Consider the following 16,022-nt stretch of genomic DNA (forward strand, 5'->3'; position numbering starts at 1 on the left):
TTAGTAAAGGTAGGACGTCGCGTGATATCGGAAAAATGTTATTCGTCAATTAAATTAATTAATCTTGAACGCTTGAATACGAAAGAATTCACATATAAATAATAATTTTAAAATCATAAAGGATCAGGGAGAAATATATTATCGTTCTACTCTACGAGCAAAAAAGATACTTCAAACTTCGACAAATAACGTGAAATTTCAAATTTCTGAACGCAATAAATTCTGCTAGGCTATCTATATTATATACTATTTTTAACTTTTTTTGACCTACATATTTTGATACAGTGTCAAGTTATTAAGCAGTAAATTATTATCGTTAGATTCGCAGTCACTACGGAATGAGTTAATTACAGAAAATTCCCTGTGTTCCGTTGTATCCCAATTGTAGTAATATTGTGCCAACCTCGTCTAAAATTCTATATGAATTCGTTACTATTTTAAATCGATACTCTGCCATTTTCTGGAAACAGTTACATTTGTGCTCGATGTTTCAGCTTCAAGCGACACGCTGGATAGATAGGACCATGAAGCAAGCTATGACGTTGATCTATCGACAAACGGCTTTTTGAAGCTTCCACTAAAGCTTTTTCTTATCTTAATCTCCTCGATTCTTTCTATTTCCTTATTCGCATCGTTCAAAATACTTATAATAACATCCACGTTTCCTGGAAAACTGACTTAAAAAAAATAATTAATACCCTGTTGTAATTATTATTGGAGAAATTATAGAACACGTGGAGATTTAGTTTCTTCGCATGAAGCTACAATTTATTAGATAAAGGGAGAGGAATAGAAATACTATTTTTTATTGACCTTTTAAAAAAAAAAACAAGTCCATACGTCAGTGTACATAGTACGCAGATCCAACTAAAGTTTTTGTCAGGGTATCGTATGAGTTGAATTTTGGCAAATTCTCCTCGCCACTTTATAATTTAAAACTTCAAACCAAAACAATGATTAGGGAGAACGGTAAGCATTAAACTGAGAATCATCTAACTTGTAGGTTTGATCTCCTTCGCTCTTCCAACTTGCTTCATTTAACCACAATGGTAGCAAATCGGGAATTATTGGAAAGTCAGAGAAAAGATAGATTGCTCATTCGCTATCTTTCTGCATTTTACGCCCAGACCTCTCATTTCCTTCAAATGGTTTTCAACATAGTTGTATCCACAATGCCGAAAGTATATCGACATTTGATTGATCGAAACGTCCATAAAGATGATTGAAATATTTCTGAAAACGTGTTTGCGCTTAAATGAGATCAGATCTATAGAGTAAAAGGAATTCCAATCTTTAGAAGTAAAGATGCTTCTCGTATATTATTTTTTCTTGATGCAGTTACTCCGCTACTATTGGCCTTCTTTTTACTTCTTTTACTTTACCGATGTCTGTTGTAGTTGGCATCAAAAAGACTCATCACAAATAGAAGGCATCTGTTTAAACGAATGAATTTCGACTTCCTAATTCTAAAGTAGTACACATGACCAAGTTCGTCAGGACTTTTCATTTTTCACGCGACAGTAAACTCCATCGATGAATAACAACTCTAAACTTAATCGCCCCGTTCTCATCGCTTAACCCATTCTCCCGTGATCCCGAAAATGGGCAGTTTCCCAACAGTCACGTAACACTCAAAAAAGTACGCCAGCATGCCTGCCGCTATTTATTCTCGTAATTGCGAGGAATTCGCACGGAAAATTCGCGCCTCCGCACCAGGTGACCCTGCGAAAGTCGCTCGAGTATCGTTAATGAACATCGGGAAGCTCTTCGCTGAAGAAGCAACGCGGTGGACCGTTCGTTCTCAATTATTGTTTCTATACTCGACTCGAAGCCCTATGTCTAAGGATGCACAGCAAACAGGGAAATATGATTTTCAATGGGATGCATCGGGACGATTCCACGAGGCACGGATATAAGGCGGGTGAATGGTATACATAATATACTCCCGCATCCAGGCGACTAAGGATTGGTTGGAAGCCGGCCAGTTGGCCGCAACCCAATCCGTTATTTCATTCTTTTTGAATCCACCCTCTGTACCACCTCGTACTCACCCTACTGCCTTGCCACACCCACTAACACGACTACCATCCTCTCAATCCCCATCATTCTGCCGTTTCACATCACACTGCACTCCCTGTGTGCTTGCACGTTTCTTTCCGCCGCATGCTAAATTCGCATAAGCGGCCATCCCCTTTGACAACGAAAATTAAATTCCCATCGAGAGCCCTCTGAGCCCCAAACTGAGGATGCCCCAAAATGTGTATGCAGCCTGACGCAATGATATTTACGCGCGTCGACCGCGCTATGAATTAGTATCGATTTGCGTTTAAACGTAGTTCCTGTTAGATGTAACATTCGTTCCTGCAAACAGAGCGGCTCAAACTAGGTGTAAGTAGCAATCCGCTCGGTAGAGGCGATTTTGAATTTTAATAGCTCGATCTCTCGAACGGCCAGCCTGGTCGAGTGATGAATTCACTAGTGCGGGATAGATCAGCTTTCGGGATCAATTTGTATTTATTTAGGACAGGATGGGTTCGATGTAACATTAGATACGGCTAATTGTTAATCCTTTTGATCTTGTCAGTATCTATATACGTTAAGCAGAATCCATTAAACGGACAGAGAAATGAATCTGAAAGAAAAGAAAAATTAAGAAAATTTTAGAATCTGTACCGACAAGCTTAATCAGTAGGAGCTGAACAACGTAACTCGGGTGGCATGCTTTGTATTAATTTTTCAGTTATTCAATCTGTCGATTTTCCGGGTAGTTGGTTCGAAAGAATCGCAATTCCTGCCTGTATGGCCCGATTAAAGGTATGGCGCAAGAAATGGTAGAAACCGTTCTCTTCCGATAGTTAATGTTTCGATTATTAGGTCAGTGGCGTCGATCGATAGAACCTTCGTCTTCGTTTTCATTTTTAACCGAACGTCCTCGATAAAATGCCGCAAATGATATTGGTATACATTAGAGAACATTAACAATTTACCGCGATTTCATGCAACCACGACTACGCTCCGATAAAGTTCGACTCGATACATTCCGGTGCTCTGGCTCTTGAAAGAAAAGGTAGAGGAAAAAAAGAGAGGGGAAGATTCATTTCATAAAGTTCGTCACGACTGTTTGTGCCAGCATCGTTTCGATAATCGACAGGTATCGCTCAATGCATATACACGCAAAATGCATGGCTGCATCCCAGGGCCGTCTGTATTTGTACAAGCCAAGTCCGACCAGGTAAATAGTTTCGGTTCATTGGCCTTCAAACCCTTTCCAACGGCACTCGAACGGTCTCGTGTATTTGAGGTACACACAGGAAGCTGGAAAATCGGAAGGCAAGAGAGATCGTGGTCCGGGTTATAGGTACGGATAGAAAAAGGACCGACGCTGGACGGGGAGTTGCAATTGGGTTCTTTGTGTCGCGGCATTATTCGCGAGTTTTGCGATCGCCAAAAAAGACAGCTGTGCTCGTAAACGGAACAAGATTAAGTGGAAACGAGTGCAGTTACGCGGAACCCACCAGTGAATCGCATTTCGTTCCATTCATTTTGTGTGAATGAACTTCTCTCGTACAAAATAAGGATGAAACAGAACCACTTGTGCTTCTTTCCTCAAATTAAATACCAGTTAAAACGATATCGTGCAATGAATAAATGCTGGCGAGGTAATTCAGAAACAGGATTTTTTAAATTACTATATTACCTTAATCGAAATTGATAACACAAAAGAGAGTTGCAAACACGGTACGTAGATAAAATGAAAAAAAGGAAAAAGTTGAAATTTGGAGTTCTTCTTAAAATTTTAATGGAGCATCATTTTCAACATTTTTAGGAATAGGAAAATCTATTTTTCGAAATTCGCTCAGGATAAAAGTAGACATGTAAACGATTGTAATAAAACATAGCAGACGAACGATATAAAAAAGGAATCCTTTGTCACATGCTAAAGTGGAAAATTCCTCAAGGTCACGTTTGAGAAACAAAATGTCAAATGCAATACGTTAAACAGTCGACCGAGTTTCGAAACTATGGAATATTTGTGACGTTTGAAAATCGCTACGCTGGATTTTCCATTTCTCCCAAAGATCTTCGTCGTTGTAGAACATCATTGTGAATTAAATAACTGTTTACACCAAGACACCATTGTCGATCTGAAATTCTCTGGTGCAACTGAATCTGCAGATATAACTCCATTATTGCACGACATTTGGCAAAGCCACTACTACCAGATAATTCTCGAAAATGTTCTCGGATTCGCCGTATCAGCCGAGATTTCCCAGTCGTACCGAATGAAAAATCACTTTGTACCTTTAGCCAAACTACTTCCTCTCGTGTTTCTACCTGCTACGTGCTTTGGTGACGAAAGCCTTTCGATTTTCCTGATATTTCATTACGAGGATTCCGTCGATGTGTGCCTTTCTATAGCGAAGATAATAGAATTGTGTCGTTCACGAAGAGCTTCATTTTGAAGAAACTGAAAGTACAAAATAAAAGTCGTCTCGATAAATTTACAGCGTGTTTCGTTGCATTTACACGAGTTACCAGATCCGAGAATCGTTCCAAAAGAGATGTATCACAGTTTGAAGGGTATAAAGTTCATGAACAAGCTGTTGCAACTTCCTCGGCTAAAATAAGCTGAAAAGAGTGGAGCTTAGAGCGAAAGTGTTATCATGAAAGCTGATAGTAGATGATAAAGTGAACGCGTCCTTTTGAAACCGATATTCTTGAGATTTGTTCGACGTACGAAGTACCAAAATACCAAATTGAATGGCAATTTAAAATATTTGGTACATACATCGTCGCTTGGTGGTGTACGGCTTTTGTGGTGAAATACTGTACATCGTTGAATTCTAAAAGTGGTCACATGTGATTTCTAAAAGTGTAACCACATTTTCCGACCTATCGTCGACGACTATCATCTAGCTGTTAAAAACAATACGTTTGCAATATCTGTTTAAATACCCCTAACTAATATTACGTAGGCAATAAGACGCGGAAGCCTCTCTCGAGGACCCGTGTAAGGCATCGGTGTTTGCGGCGGTCCGAGCGCCAATAATCTAAACATTCCCCGACATCGAACCGTCGATGATCGGTTGGTTTTAGTCAGTCGCCGAGAAAACACCAAGAGGTCCAGACCCGTGACTTCGGTTGACTTCGTCACATTAAACATTTAAGTAAACGAACGCGACTTTTTTTAAATTATTTAGCCCTCTTCCTAAACACATTTTTTCTTTTTAAATCGATCATACTTGAATTAAATTCCATCAAAAATTTTCAGGTTTACGGATGTATGTAATCTGAAAGCAATTTAGGTGTAATCGTGAATGCATAAATTAAAGAGGGGTGGGGATCGATTAAGCGTTCACGTTCATTCGAAGCAAATACTATGGAGCTCGGTAGATGGGTTATTTAATTTAAGTAGACAGATCGATCGTCTGTTTTACACGAAAGGCCAAGGTTCGAAACGACGATTTTCCAAGGAAGTAGAAGACCAATGGAAACGCTAACGCGTGTCTTATGCACATCGATGAACGACTTCTTGAATGAACATCCTGGGAAGAGCCTGCCACTGTGAAAATGTATTGAGTCACGTGGGAATCACTTTGATTAAATACACGACGTTTCGAGGAGGTAAACGTAATAGTAATGCCTAAAGGAAGAAGGACGTGGCAGCGGTCCTGCAAGTGTCACCACAAGCTGTATACGATAATTTATGAGTAATACACAACAATATACAGTAATATCAACAATATATACATATATATATATTACATATATACAGGGTGGTTGGTAACTGGTGGTACAAGCGGAAAGGGAGTGATTCTACGCGGAAAAAGAAGCAGAAAGTATAAAATACAAAAATTTTTTTTAATTTTTTTTTTTTAATTTTTCCATCGAGACAACGATTTACAGTGAGATCCGCTATAACGTACCGCACGCGTACCGAGCGAAAATTCAAAGTCGATTTTTTCGAAAACAAAGCCTCAAACGAAAAATTTTTATTGTATATTCTCGACTTCTTTTTTCGCGTAAAATCACCCCCTTTCCGCCTGTACCACCGGTTACCAACCACCCTGTACATACATATACATATATACGTGTATATATATGTATATATAATACATTGTGAATGTGCTATACACATTCACAATGCGAGCAATGAATTCCACCTGCTCGATTGTATCTGTGATATCTCTGGCACTGTTCACGCTCAGGAGCTTGAAAACAACTTAATCTTCGTCGAATGGAAAGGGATGAGGGTGGCAAACCGATGGATAGAGGTTGCTAGCATTCGGAATTATACACTACCGAATCGCACTTTCCGCCACCAACTACCGATATATTGTCCAACGTCCTGGAAACGATCTCTCAATATCTAATTACTGGAAAGTCATGCGGCCATGCCTAGCCAAACTGATTTAGGCCTCAATAAGCCGTGCCCGCTGCGGTCGAAACCTGGCCTCTTTCCTTTGGATCTGGTTGGCTGCATTCCACTGAAAACGGTAATTGAAGTGCTCCTAAACATTGCCGTAACCCCGTGTGGCTAAGTGCTATTTACAGTTCGGCACGCCTTGTCAGACGTTTGATGACAGGAAATTTATGGGAGCCTGAGGGAATCTCTAGTTTCGAGGATACCCAATGGAACAGAGGAATTTATGACAAGTCTATGATAAGGTTTCCGCGTAAGACATTGCTATAATTGTGGCGAACTACAATGTGCGATGCTCGCTTATATTTCGATGCGTGCAATAAAATTGGCATATATATATATATATATATATATATATATATATATATATAATATTTGCATGTAATGTAATTATGTGGTGTGCAATGTAATCTTCAATAAAAGAATTTTTCACTTATAACAATTTGTATATTCTACGGACACGTAATGTTGCATTATAAAAAACGCTCCGCTATAGAAAAAATAGAAAGAAAGGAAACGAAAAAAGCACATGCGACAGTAGTAAGTATGGAGTAAATAAAGGACTGGAAATTTTAGATAGGAAGATGAAAGTTTTGGTTTACCACGGAACACGAGGACCCACCGTGGCAGTTGACGATTAGTAGCCAAAGCAGAACGAAATTTCGGGCCATCTGTAGCAGAAATTTTGGTGACCGCATATCGATTAGCGCGGCAATCGAAACGCTATAAAAGTTCAGACATCGAGGTACCAGAGGGTTGATGTTCATTACGTATCCGCAAACAGGACAGTAGGACAGTACGGTTAAAGGAAGAATCGGAGGACGAGGCCCAACATGGACCGAAGAGGGGTCCAGGGGTAGGATTTAATCTGCTTTGGCTTGAATTTCAAAATACGCGATGGCTAATGCATATTGCCTTTGGCTTCGTTCCAAGTTTCCTATGCAGTCGAACCTTCAGCAGCAGTACTTTCCTTCCTCTTCTCGTTTCCCGTCTGATCTCTCACTCTGTCTTCCTATACCACCAAACGATTCTACCCCACGGTCTCTATCCTCGTCGCGAATGTAAACTCATTTTGTCATACATTAAGCGGGCGTATGCTGCTAACTCTCGACCTTTTCGTACCATCGCGACATTCTCGCGTTCCTTCAAACGATATTTATGCCATATTAATCGGATATCTCCTTTATATGCACCTGCACACGAGTGTCATCCTGGACCGAACACTGTTTGTGACGGTGGCCTAATATCCAGTCGGTGACACCGGTCCGACCGACGTCGGAAGTCGGTCATCCCAAATGAAATTCTACCCATAGATGTTCACTTGTTCACGGTTACTCCTTAGATCGCAAAGTTTGCATCAGTTTTAGACCTAATATAGATCGTGTTCGATCTATCAGGTTCGACTTTCGAGAGGATGCGTATATTGGATATCGACAACTAGTTCAATGGATGTATATCAGCTTTCGAAAAATATTCTGCGCTCTCAGTTTTATGTTATATTTCGTAACTTTGAAAAAACTTTAAGATAAAACTGTGTTTTTTGCATATATAAGACTAAAAACAGCGAATTTTCTTCGACGCGTAACATCCTACGCTGATAACGAATTAAGAGGTTCAACATTTCAAAAAAAGCTACTTTGTTCTTTTTCCGTTTTTACGCTTCGCGTAGTGCTATTTTTTTTAAATTAAAATGTGTTATCAAATCATTTTTAATCGTAACATTCTGAGAAAATTTGTATTTAAAAACTAAACCTACAATGAATACAAATCGACAGTTCATCTATAGATATCTTTTTTATCAAATAGAATTTGATTTATAATTGGTTAATTGATTGCTGAGTGTGGAATAATGATTATAGAGGTTGTGCAAAAATTCGATTAACAGCGATTGAATTGTCCTACCGGAACAGCTGAAACAGGTTTAATGTGTTTAGGATCATTTGTTCCGACCGGAAAACGACCGGTAATAGTCTCATCAGAGAACATTCTCATCCGGAAAATGCTTGTGATTGCGTTTTTGCACCCTATGTACTCTACATATACATCGCAGGAATATCGCCGGAATAATCCTCAATGGAATTTTATATCCTACTTCATCGCATAACACCATTGAATTTGCTAAGAAATTTATTTAATTTCGATATTTTATGCTCCAAAAAATGGCCCAAAAGTTCAAGTATAAGAAACTGATTGCAAAATACCATGCGGAATTAATCTGACTCAATTAACTTGGACATTAAAAAAATTTATCACGAAAGCTTCGCCCTGAATTGCATCTAAACCAATAAGCGTTCAGAGTATTTATTACAATATAAGAATAGTATGACTGTTTTTTAAAGGATGCAAGAAATAAATCAAATTATATCCCTTGTAATAACTTCATAATTACCTAGTCACAAAGTTTTTAATTTTCTTCAATGAATTAAAGCTTTTAATCCATTCGTCCGAAGATTAAAAGAAACTTTTCGCTGGATGTATGTTATTACCTCCCTATTTTATATCGCGATTCTATTTCCGCGCTTAACACTCCAAGTTTAGATAAATAGTGAGATTCTACTGTTATAAAAATCACGATTACGTTGATAAATCAATGTTCGATAAGACAGAAAACAGTAAGAATATTTTACTGATTTATACAAATGAAAATTTATCATTGTGCGAAGATTATCCGACGGAATGAAACCCCTGAAGTCAATAAATCCCGTGACTCATTAATTTCTCTTTCTCTACTCGTGTTTACCAAAGTTGCCCGTGGCCTAATTAATGAATCTCGCACTGCTCTCTGAACACAAAAGACAGCATTGTCAAACATTGGATTTGCATTGGATGGTAGAATGAAAGTAGAGCAAAAGTCGTCTAGCACTCGCTATGCGGGGTGCCAATTAACGGGATCAACGAATAATTGATTAACCAAGTTGGCTGTTATTTCACAAGGTTCGCTATACGTGATATATTTTAATAAGAAATATGTTATAAATAGATATCCGCGAATTAATTTCCAGTTAATTTGCAACCCAATTGAGTTAATTTCCAAATGAATAACGATAGAGGATCTTTGAAAATGAATGCAATTCCGAAGCATGTTTCTCAAATATGATTTGCCGAGACGTGTTAGTTCGTGGCAGAAATGCAGGAACTATTTGCTTTGTCCTTAATCCCTGGTGACTAAAGGAACGCAAATCTGTGTGCACGGATTGCACGACTTCCGATGCGCGAGTGCGAACGACGAAGAATAATTGAGTCTAAAATAGCAAACAGTTAAACGTAGTTAAATTAGAAAGACGTCCTAATAAATTTTCACGATTATCGCGAATGGCGATGAACATACAAATAAGAACAAAATTGCTATACTATTATTGGGCTAAAACAGAAGAAATTACAACAGAGATAAATGGAATGAAAAAAAGGCTTGTGTGAAGATCGAAGTTGGTAATTAACGGAAAGAGTATTTATGAAAATTACGTTACGGAATGCATAATTTCGAAACCGTTTCAAATATACATATGCGGGAAATATAGCGACGGTAAACACTCGTTTATTTGCTAGGCTGTGCACTCGTGAATTAAAAGTCATCGATCGAAAATGTTTATTCGAATGGAAATTAGATGGGACGCTATACAAATATGCAAATAGTCTGTTTATATTAACCTACATTATGTCGTATGATGTAATTCATATAACCGAAATATCGTAAAAATTTTCATTTCCACACGGCTACTGAAGATATTGTATCGCGACCAAAAATTAAATCTCTTTTCTTGAACACCTTGTATATATTGAACGATATGCCAGTTGGCTGACGATTTATTCAGCGAAATTACCAATGGCAGCAGATTCTAGAACCACGAACGATAACGTACGTCTGCACGTGCGGCACGTATGTTCCGATCAGTAGTGTGCGGTAACCGTCGATTCCAACTAAAATACGCTGGAAAATTTGGTCACGTTACCCCGACTGAACAGTGACAATTTTATTTTCGTTTTGCTTATAAATTGGTCGCCGCGTCGTCTAAATGAAAATATCGATGTGTGAAGTAGAGTTATAGACTTGCTACGTGAGCAAGCTGTTTTACTGCTTTCTTTTAAATACAATGAAATTATGTTTGTGGTGCGTCGAACGCATATTGACTAGAGGCACTGAACTTTCCTTGCATTTCTTTTACTTAATTTATTAAATCGTAACATGCAAAATGTTCGCTGGTACCGTAATATGAAGGAGAGATGTTGCTAGATCCCGGTGAAGTGGATGATAATTTATAAAACCGCAAACGATAAGTTACATGCTCACGTAAGTGTACCGTCAGCTGAATCTGTTCAACGGAACGAGGATTTATTGCAAATTGTGTTGCAAAAAATATCGTTTATTTTCCAGTTCCAGAGAAAATTACTTTATGCTATTGTGCTTGGTACACAGTAGGGGTAGCCTTCCCTGATATCTTTAATGACGCAATGACATAATTGACGATCATGCAGATTTAAATCTGCTTTAATTAATTACAAAGATAAACAGTGATGCTCTGTTACTGGTATGAAAAAATGCTTGCTAAAATATTGTAGCGGTTAATAAAGTGAAATAAAAGATTATTAAAAATCCGAGAACACCCGAATTTAAAAATTAGGTTAAGGATATGTGTTAATATACTATCAATCAAAAGTTAATAGACAGTACGATTAGAGGTTTGACCATGAATATAATAAGGTTTGCCTGTATGTTAAAAACTTGATCGTTCGTCCTATCCGATGATGTATCCATCCGATACATCAAATTATTGTTCAGAAAATGCCACGGATACAGAACGAATGAACTGTGATAAAACTGACAGCATAGAAGCTAGTAATGGTAGTGAATAGCTGCTAGCTGCCAAGATGTCAAAATAGTTTCAAAAGAAAGCGTAGCACGCGGGATAAGGAAGCAATACAACGAAAAGGCATGAGAAAGTCTGGCGACTGCGTAGAAAAGTAGTTTCGACGTGCGGTTACGATTCTCCTGGTGTTATGCCACGAGGCTTACTATAGGCCGTATTTCTAACCGTCGCTCGCGATCCTACAGTGTCGCAGACGGATCGTCTTATCTGCCCGACGGAAGATATACAAGGTATCGACGAGCGCATAGTTGTCACCAAGCAGCGAGCTCTGGAAACGTCGATTTCGTCATAACGTCCGTTATGGGGGTAGCGTAGTGGGGGTCGTCTCCCAGAGAAGACAAAGAAATGATCGAAATTAAGGTCGCATAGTCTAACGAATTCATTGAGAGATATCGTAAAGTCGGGTCGACTTTCTGTAACATATTTACTGTATTCGTTGTTAAACAATTTGTGGCGTGTTCATCATATTATTGTTAAATATTGTCAAATATACCATTTTATGTTAACCTGTTAATATAGTGTTAAATTCATTGAACTACCGCTGTTATCTTAATCGAAACAGGGGAACGACTATTTCGCGGCGTCGATTAGCAGAATCGTAGCAAGAATTTACGCCTCTCGCTGACGCGTTTTCCTCGCGACCGCGTCTCTCCGCGAACGGTCGTAACACCTGGAAGCGAAGCTGGCTAGATCCGTTGCTTTTAATGCGCCTTAAACTAAACTTTTTGATTCGACAAATACAATGCCGACCCGAAGCCGATACATTACCTACTTAAAAATAATAGGGGCCGCAAGCGTTTTCCGACAATATATTTCCGTGCGGGGGGAGATACTTTTCCTGATTCCCTTTAAATGGTGGCGGTGGCTTTGTTTTTAATGCGACTGACCCACTTGGCCCAACGTCCCACTTTTGCCCCACATACCAGCCACCACGAACTTCTGATAGTTCAGAATCTAGATCGTTCTTAGCGGATTGACTGTCTCGATAAACCTTTTTTTCTCTCTGCCTGACGCGTTTTTCCGACAGATTCGAGGTAAAAAAGTCGCGTAAAAGAGGGAGTAAACTGTCGTGTCACCGTTTACTTTACGAAATTTGTGATTTTTATTTCGAAAGTGCGTTTGCATCGAGGGTAAACATTGAACTAGCGCAATATTTTCGGTTCAGTCAACTTTAATTACTAAAAATTGCTTTATAACGTTACGATTATGAAAATGATAATTAGATAATTCAACAATTTAGAAGAAGTAAGATATTTTCTTTTCCCTCTTGTTTGTCTAGTTTTGTCAGAATGATTGTTTAACAATTTCTTGATTACGTATCGATCGAGCCTTTATCAATTTCGCGATCTAATGACGAGCATTGTTCACAGTAAGTCGGTACAAACAACTCTGCTATTCATCGCAAACAAAACTATAAGAGAGAACATTTCATCCCATTTCCCTCGCTCAACCAGTTTCTTCTAATATATCTTATTCTGAATTCAGTGTCGCGCACAGAAGTACAACGTAATAAACGAGAACATCTAGTTTAGTTGTTGGTTGGGTGAAAAGTGGAACATACGAGAAACGCGACGTGACGAAGCGACTAAGCGACTAATTGATCGATCCTCAACGCGATTCAACCGTGCATCATCTTCAAGAGTGACCTCACGATTGGCATTGGAATTACACGCGCACCAAGATTAATATTGGTCTCTGCGTTTGAGGCCAATTGTACCAGCGGAAGTTGGCCAGCAACCATTCACTTTAAATGTATGGCGTCTACCACCACCCATTCCGCTCGAAATGTATTGTTAAATATCGCTCTGAAATTAATAGTTTTGCGCGGTAAACGACACCGGCAAGTGAGAAATTCGCACGATTTTCCAAATAAACTTTGTCACGTTGAAATGCACGTTACAACTATTGTAAATACGTAATATATTAATTAGCGTGGTTCCGGTGTAAAAGCTGGTTCAAATTCATGAAAAAACATAACATTAACGATAAATGTTCCTCTGCTTTCGATAAATTTCATTATCGCTTGAAAATTTGTAATTATTCATTAGTTTCTATTCTGTTGTTATAGTTTTCGTTGCAAATTAATGGAAAATTTACGACTACTGCGTAAATAACTTTAAAAACATTTGTAACCTTCTTCTGGTATAATAAAAATTGTTGGCGTTAATTGGGTGAAGAGTTCAAAAATTCAAAATTATCCTAAAGGGCATCTTTGAGGGATATTAAAAAATGAATAGGACTTTGCCAGGTTCTTGTTTTCCCCAAGATTACAGGCAGTATGTAACGTTTTGTCGAGGGATTCTTCAACGGAGTAAAGTAAAAATTTCCTGCAATTAGGTAGAATATGTTCCTTGCGCGTGATCAATTAAAGCGATGCCGTATACTGAATTTTATAGGTTTTGTAGAACAATTAATAGATCGACGACATCGACAACGCTTTCTAAAAATGAAACTGACCTGGCGCGATATTATGTAGATACCCGTTTAATATCGGTTCTGGCGTAGAAACGTAATTATGTGTTGGGAGCTCGTAAACATGTGGTAGCGCGTTAAATAATGCACAGAAAATAGTGGAATGTCCACATCGACGCAATTAAAGCTGCATTCGTAGTAATGAAGGCGATTAACAATTATTACCATGTTACTATGGTCAGTTAGTAATGGCATGTCCTGAAGGTAATCATAACATAGGTTGCTGCTGATCATTAATTTGTGTTCACTAATGTTGTTAAATTGAAAAATTTCATTGAAACCTTTATAGAATAATTCCAGGTTGTTTTTCTCAACGACCGTATGTATTTAATATCTAGCAATAAGACTAATATCTATTTGAACTCAGCATCTGACAGAAGATTATAACAAACAATCCTCTTTCAATATCATTAAATACACAACAGAATATCTCAATGAACAAGAACGCTATGAACTTTCCGAACAATCCAATATCTGTCACGATCGTTTATCAAATGAGACATCAAATAATATTTCAACGTCAAAATTAATGTTTCAACCCAGGGACCATATCACTTCGTTATCGTGCTATACTTAAAAAAGTTAATCCTGTAACCGACCTTAAGAAGACGATTTATTTGCAACGAAGCTTTTTCAATTTTGCCATGTATATTGAACGTTGGATTAACAACCGGGCAAACCGATCGATTAGTTAATCTATTGACACATTACAGAATCCTATCGTAATTCTATATTGATGCTACATAAGATCAATTACGAAAACATGCTTACATAATCAATATTTCCAGTTTACATATACTAGTAGCATACCGGTGGCATGCAGTGCAGCCCTCTAAATATGGTAAGAAATTTGGCGTAAGCATCAGCACGTGAACTTGTGTATGCAAAATATCATTGACTTTACGTGGAGGAGAGAATTTATGAACGTATTCGTAATACAAGTATGTAGTCGTTTCTGGGTCAAGTGAAAGAGAATTGACATACAGGAATTGTTGAATCATTTTTATCGAGTTTACTAAAATTTTTGGTAGACGGCTAGACATTGCGAACACAGAGGCTGGCAATAATATTTCGCGAGGGAAGCGACATTTTTTTGGAAAACCTACTTTTCTGGAATTCTACACGAGTAACATATCTCGTCTAATGGCTTCGTAACTAACTGGTTTATTTTTTAACAAATCTTAACAATATATATTATGCGTTTTTGTTTTTGTTTAAAAACAAAGCTCTTGTAAATAATAACGATCATTATTTAATTATAATATTTCTTTTATTTTATTCACTTCGCTCATTCGTGAAACCAATTTATTGGTTTATTGAAAAATCAATGAATACAGCAATATTTTATTATAATCGTTTCATGAATATGCGTATATCATGTTTGTATATTTTAACATAGAAATAAGAAAAACTTACGTAAGGTCCGCGAAAGAAATTGTCCAAACTATTGTTAGTTATGAGCATGCACGATATAAAGTAGATTGTTCCATGAATATTAAACAGATGAAGGCAGCGTTAAATTACCTGTTATACATGAGAACGTCAGGCTTCCAAAGTCTATGTGGTGGAATCCTGAGGTCTCTCACTCCCCCGTAATCCGACGTATTCCATCTCATGTTCACATCGTTCCATTCCTGTAATTGAAAAATTTTATTTTAAAACATCCCTTGAAAATTTTCAATCAAGTCGAACCACTGATTTCATATAATCTACTATTCGACCTTTCACTTAATCATTAGTCTACATTATTGATCCTATAAGTAGGATATACGTATACCTCGATATTTTTACTAAATTAATTTTTACTTTTAGATTCATTCACTTTTTAATTTGGTTCAAAAAGGTACGAAATTAATTTACACGTAAAATGTATCGCAGTGAAATTTGTTTTCTCTCCTTAAGTTATTATCAAATTATTACTTTGTTAAACTTCACACGAAACAAAAGTTCGGTACTTTATTGCATTTCAGATTTTTTTTGTAATATTAAAGGAAAAATGAAAAAACGCCGGAATGTTACGTAAAATGCATTTTAAAAATGCAGGTGCCTACTACTCGTAACTTTGTTTAACAGTTTAGTAACTTGCTCTCTTCGCATAGACCATGCACTGTCAATTCTACGGTGCTAATATCTTTCACGGCAAAGTTTTCGTGGAAATTTTCTAGACTTTCGCTCAGAGTTAGCGCAACTTTGCGGAAAATACGAGGCGATTTGGCAAATTGCAAACTTTTGGTGGGATTCTTCATTTTGCTATTTCCAGT

The 16,022-nt window shown here is 37.7% G+C and overlaps 1 protein-coding gene across 3 annotated transcripts in view; it reads right to left on the reverse strand.

The window, feature by feature from the left end:
• Positions 1-16,022, reverse strand: part of LOC117208492 (neuronal acetylcholine receptor subunit alpha-7-like) — a 159,867-nt gene that overhangs the window by 13,686 nt on the left and 130,159 nt on the right. For all 3 annotated transcript variants that reach the window (XM_033449687.1, XM_033449688.1, XM_033449689.1), the window contains one exon: positions 15,286-15,395. In XM_033449687.1, coding sequence (XP_033305578.1) covers positions 15,286-15,395 — 110 coding nt within the window. The remainder of the gene's footprint in view (positions 1-15,285; positions 15,396-16,022) is intronic.

This window comes from Bombus bifarius, unplaced genomic scaffold, assembly GCF_011952205.1.
Source record: "Bombus bifarius isolate JDL3187 unplaced genomic scaffold, Bbif_JDL3187 scf7180000008138, whole genome shotgun sequence".
NCBI lineage: Eukaryota > Metazoa > Arthropoda > Insecta > Hymenoptera > Apidae > Bombus > Bombus bifarius.